This window comes from Ctenopharyngodon idella, chromosome 20, assembly GCF_019924925.1.
Source record: "Ctenopharyngodon idella isolate HZGC_01 chromosome 20, HZGC01, whole genome shotgun sequence".
In the NCBI taxonomy this organism is placed as follows: Eukaryota; Metazoa; Chordata; class Actinopteri; order Cypriniformes; family Xenocyprididae; genus Ctenopharyngodon; species Ctenopharyngodon idella.
This window is the reverse complement of record NC_067239.1, coordinates 6,329,538-6,335,489: the sequence shown is the minus strand read 5'-3', so window position 1 is coordinate 6,335,489 and position 5,952 is coordinate 6,329,538. Positions and strand designations below refer to the sequence as shown.

General features: G+C 34.2%; 1 protein-coding gene across 1 annotated transcript; it reads left to right on the top strand.

The window, feature by feature from the left end:
• The first annotated feature begins 726 nt into the window (after positions 1–726).
• Positions 727–5,448, top strand: zgc:153383 (uncharacterized protein LOC751751 homolog). The gene is made up of 5 exons (XM_051876445.1): positions 727–906; positions 1,580–1,762; positions 2,049–2,115; positions 4,328–4,425; positions 4,509–5,448. The coding sequence occupies exons 1-5, from the start codon at positions 838–840 to the stop codon at positions 4,710–4,712; spliced, it is 621 nt and encodes a 206-aa protein (XP_051732405.1). The 5' UTR covers positions 727–837; the 3' UTR covers positions 4,713–5,448.
• Positions 5,449–5,952: the final 504 nt, after the last annotated feature.

The window sequence follows — 5,952 nt, the reverse complement described above, 5'->3', positions numbered from 1 at the left end:
CTTTGTGTCTTTAAGTACTGTTTGCATCACCACAAACAAGAAAGGAATTATATTATCTCAGTTAAATATTTTAGATGTAAATACGGCACATTTTAAATTTAATGAAGCGGTTTAATAAAGAGGTTTTTTTTTTTTTTTTGGTTATATGTATGTCTTTTTTGGGACGTACATATTTGGGGACAACATTTGGATTTTATGTATGTTTTAATTACACAAATGTAGATTTGTTAAAGTTGGTCCAAGTTTTGTGGCATTTAAAAATGATTTGAAAACATTATTTTAATCCTTAAAGCAGCTGGAAAAAGCAATGCCTTAAAACTCTAAATTACTTGAAATTCATATTTAATAACCCCCTTAAATTGAATCTAATTAACTATAATTTTCTTTTATATATTTCGTAATCTATTATATATGTATATTATAGATTACGAAATATATAACAGAAAATTATAGTTAATTAGATTCAATTTAATATATATATATATATATATATATATATATATATATATATATATATATATATATATATATATATATATATTCCCTCTGTTTCAGTGTATGCTGCTGGGATTTATTGTAGGTGTGTTTTACAATGATAATGATTGTTTATTATTAATAAGGCAAACGAATGTAAGCCAAAATAAATAATAAATTATTTATAATTTATAATAAATAAATTGCGCTCCAAAACTGTAGGTGGCGCAAATTTAATCATGTATCATTGGCTCCGCCCGGAGACTGCTGGCCTGGTACTGCTGTGAAGTGCGGGGTGTCTTGGGTCGCGCCCGGTCAGGTTGATGTTACTGCACTGGAAAGCGGAGTTTGTACACAATAGCGATGGCAGAAATATCCCTTTATGTTTCCAGCGTCAGTATAACTGTGACACATGATATGGAACCTGACAAGGTAAATTATATATTTGACCATTTTAAATAATGCGTAACGTTACATGACTGTATGACTCGGATAAATCATTTCATTTACTCTAAATCCCAATTAATTTAATAAAAGTCTGCTCAGTTTTATTGTACTTTTATCACATATGATTCAACTGAAGCATTCCCATTGTGCCAGAAATTAAATCATGGTCCCGGTCTTTTTTTCTATCATTATAAAGGTACAAAAACAAGCATATTAAACTGAGTAGCGCTTATGCTTATTTACATAGAAACTAAAGCCAGTTTATACAGTATGACTTTTCCACCAAAAGTTACCACATTAATACAGATTTTAAAAAAAAAAGAAAAAAAAGTGATAACATGGTATTAGCTATTAACTATCGTATAACAAAGTAATGAGAACGTCTGAAAGTTTTGAAGCAAAGCTATATTTGTTTCTCTTTTTTTAAGCAGACCCATATACATTTAACGTTAATTTGATATTTAAATAAACACAACAACGCCGTGGTACTACTATTGTTTTGTTTCCTATTGTTTTGTTACTATTGTTTGTACTATTGTTATAATTTCTTTTTGTAATGGCACTAGGGTCATTTTCTGCCCTCATTCCAGTTTAAAAGCCCATCATATTGTACATAATCAGCTTAACCCTAATACAGATGATGTGTGACTGTGGACAGATCTCTGCAAAAGAGAAAGAATATGAGTGTGTGGAGCTTGGTGATCTAGACAGAAAAGAGAAGACCCCACGCCGCATTATTCATTTCTCCAGTGGGGAGACCATGGAAGAATACAGCACAGATGAGGAGGAGGAAGACAAAAAACAGAACGCAAAGAAAGAGCTTCTGTCTTCCGTAGACACAGTATGTGTGTTTGAACAAATCCTCTTAAAGGGATAGTTCACCCATTCTGTCATCATTTACTCACCCTCATGTCATTCCAAACCTGTATGACTTGTGTTAAATGCAAAAGAAGATCTTCTTTTGTGTTCCACAGTAGAGTTGGTTTGAGACAACATGAGGGTTGTGAAGTACATTGTTGGGTGCACTATCCAGAAATGTAAAATAAGAAAATTAAAACACAAGAATAAGACAGTGTGAAGGTAACAGTACATAAATATAACTGTATTTTTTTATCTTTGTTTTAAAGTCCAAGCTGACTTGGGGCCCATATGTCTGGTTTCAAATGTGGAGAGCAGCTACATCCACTATATCTGGTAAGTTTGTGATGAAACAGAAGAATGGCTTTTTTAAACAGATGTAATCTAAACTCTGTGATTTTGTAAAATGTTCCAGATTATAAATATATTTCCTGAAATATTCTTTTTGCATGTGATAGCCTATATCTATCATGTTTGCCTTCTTCACAGAAATATTTTATTTATGTTACAGATTTGTCACACAAAAAAGTCATCAATTAAACAAACACATGCACATTAAAGGATTAGTTCACTTCAGAATTAAAATTTCCTGATAATTTACTCACCCCCATGTCATCCAAGATGTTTACGTCTTTCTTTCTTCATTCGAAAAGAAATTAAGGTTTTTGAGGAAAACATTCCAGGATTTTTTTCCATATAGTGGACTTCACTGGGGTTCAACGGGTTGAAGGTCTAAATTGCAGTTTCAGTGCATCTTCAAAGGGCTCTACATGATCCCAGACGAGGAATAAGAGTCTCATCGAGTGATCGGCCATTAAAAAAAAAAAAAATATATATATATATATATATACACATATACTTTTTAACCACAAATGCTCGTCTTGCACTAGCTCTGCGTTGTGCCACGCATTACGTAATCACGTTGGAAAGGTCATGCGTGACGTAGGTGGAAGTACCACGGTAGGGTAAAAAACTTCATCTCATTTTCTCCTCCAACTTCACAATCATCCAACATCGTTGTTTTACCTATTTTTTGTAAAGGCCGTTTGACTTAGCTTTGCACGTTTTGCTTTGCAAACACTTCCAGTACTTCCGCCTACGTCATGACCTTTCCAACGCGATTACGTTATGCGTGGCGCATCGCAAAGCAGTGCAAAATGAGCATTTGTGGTTAAAAAGTATATCATTTTTTTTTTTTTTTTAGTAAATGACCGATAGTTTTGCTAGATAAGACCCTGATTCCTCGTCTGGGATCGTGTAGAGCCCTTGAAGCTGCATTGAAACTGACATTTGGACCTTCAACCCTTTGAACCCCAGTGAAGTCCACTATATGGAGAACCTTAATTTTTTTTTTCAACTGAAGAAAGAAAGACATGACCATCTTGGATGACATGGGGGTGAGTAAATTATCAGGAAATTTTAATTCTGAAGTGAACTAATCCTTTAAAGAGGACCTATTATGCTTTTTTATGTTTTCAACTTTCTTTAGTGTGTAATGTTGCTGCAAAGTCTGCGAAGTTACAAAGAATAAGTTCCACTCCAAAGGGGATTATTCTTTATATCAGCACACACTGTTTCTGAACTCCCTTAAATGCCTTGATTGTAGTCTTGAGTTTTCCTCTGGAAAAGTCACAATATTCCTTATTTAAATAATTCCTTCCCATGGCATATGCAAATAAAGAGGCGAGGCCTGGTTGAGTTGTGCTAGTAGTGTGTTGAAACATTATGGTTATGGTAAGGGGCATGACATTTCCAAAACATGCTCAAAGTGGTTGACCAATCACAACACACTGGTCCGGCCGACTGATCCAAGCACTTTTGGCTTTTTGGAAAGAGGGGATTCATAGAGACAAGAGAAGAGGTGCTGCAACAATGTAAAATATGTGGAAAATAATGTGTTTTTTAACATTCAAGCATAAAAACCTATTCTAGTAGACCCCAAAACCAAAATCAAGACTTTGTAAAAGGGCATAATAGGGCCTCTTTAACATCACACCAGCTTCTACAAAATTAACAACAGTCTTAGCTTCTTTTTTTGGAAATAAAACTGTTACAAATCATATTCATATTCTATGTATATGCATAATGACTGAAATGTGCATAAGTAATCATGCCTGGGGATTAAAATGGTTTTCTGGCTTAATATTTGTGTCTGAGTGATTAGCAATGAAATCTTCCTTGGGCCATTGTGGATGATTTTAAATGATTATGACATGGTGGTTTTGATGTTTTATTCAAATATGCAAAACACTGAAACATGTTCAAGATTACTTTTGTATGCTATCTAGTTCATGTTTAGTAAAGCACCACATCATAAGATTTTCTTTAACCGTTTTAAAAATCCTTCAGCTGTACAGAGATGCACTTTTTAAGCTTCTTACAATGTAGCATTTTGAAAAGGCAGAAAATTGGGAAAATTACACTGTATGGTGAACACATACACAACAATTAAAGCAAAACATGTTCAAGCGCTTATTTCTCACAGTTTGTTATGGCACATTTAGGTAGTGTCATTTGTACATATATTTATTCTATAACCATCTTACAGCTTGTGACTACCTGGGTGAGCGAATGGCATCACTTTTTGGCATCACCTCAGCTAAATACCAGTATGCCATAGATGAATACAGCAGGTCGAGGAGGGAGGTACGGCAGTCATTTATATTCACTTAATGTAAAAGACTAATATCAGAATTGTCATATTGTAATATTTTGTTGTTTTTTAACAGAAGGAGGAGAGAGATGAAGATTCACAGCTCTCTGAAGAGGCAGAGCACCTGTTTGAAGAGCAGAAAAATGATGAAGATGAAGACCCGACGACCAACCAGCCCGAGACCAACAGTACTCAAGTACAGGTGACCAATGAGCTGGACTGTCAGCCTTCTTTAGTACCCAACGCAGTTCACATCCCTGCTCTTGTTACAAGCACTTAATAACCATGAGTATAGTCATATAATTGTGGTTTAAACACTAGTCTCTAGTCTTTAAAGCACTTACCACAGGGACGTAATCAGGCTCTGTAATAGATTTCATGTATCTCCATGTTAACTTGTGACTTTGACTGCCTTAATGCACTGATCCTGGGCCAGTGAAACAATATACTGATCATGGTGCTAATGATGAGATAAACCAATTCTTCAGCCTCTGACCAATAATGAATTTGTTTTAAAATGCAACTACGCTAACATAATTACACTGAACGTTTCTACATGTGTTTTTAATTGACTGTACAGTATGTATGTTTTATCATTATTAGTGTAATGAAGCATTTGATGGACTTGTCCTCCATCAATACAGAGACACATACCTCACACTGAATTTTCAGTATTTATTTAATATACTGTTAATGCTTTATATTTGTCATGTCATTGTTTGTTTTTTAAAGAGAAAATGTAAATGTAATTTTTTACCATTTTGTGTGTAACATGAATATAATACTACAGTATTATACCTTACGAGACTTAAATGTGTCAGTGTTTAGTTCAGGGTTCATGCGGAGTTTGGAAAATGCTTGATTTTAACTATTACGTTTTCAAGGTGTTTGAATTTAGAATATCATCCTTCAAAATGCTTTATTTTTTTTCCACCTTAGAACATCCAGTGTGATTAAAAGAGAAAAAAGCTATTAACGAAAATGAACCTTTATTAAAGATCAAGTCATATACCTTGCATGAGTCTAATGTTTTGATGTCGCGTGAGTACATACAGTCATGGCATCGCTACTGGGAGGGAAAGGGTCCAAGATTTCTACTGAGGGTTTTTTTTATACTGAAATAACTACTTTAAAATCAATATGTAGTCATGTTTTAAGTTTTAATTTTATTGTGTAAAGACAAGTGTGTGGAATACTGAACTCTGGGCAAGTGTTGTATTGATTAGTCATTCCGTTCACCTGTCGTCCAATTAATTAGCCTATTAGTTCCTTGTTTACTTTAGTATTTATAGGCCTAGGTTTTCTAAGTTCCTTTGTCCTGTCTCTGTCAATGTTGAGGTGTTTTATATCTGTTTTCTGGATTAAAATATATTTGAATTCATACCTGCAAACTAGTCGCTTTTCGGCGAAATTCGCCGTTTTGAATCAAAATATATCATTTATGTGAATCGTGTAGATCCGAAGAGTTTTTTTTTCAGGGGTGGGGGGTGTCAGGGTGAGTTTGCAGGCACAATATATCG

Excerpts from the sequence above, each read along its gene's own strand:
- zgc:153383 (XM_051876445.1), top strand. The coding sequence starts at position 838 with ATGGCAGAAATATCCCTTTATGTTTCCAGCGTCAGTATAACTGTGACA. Across the intron at positions 907-1,579 it reads ATGATATGGAACCTGACAAG|ATCTCTGCAAAAGAGAAAGA; the intron begins GTAAATTATATA and ends GACTGTGGACAG. Across the intron at positions 4,426-4,508 it reads ACAGCAGGTCGAGGAGGGAG|AAGGAGGAGAGAGATGAAGA; the intron begins GTACGGCAGTCA and ends GTTTTTTAACAG.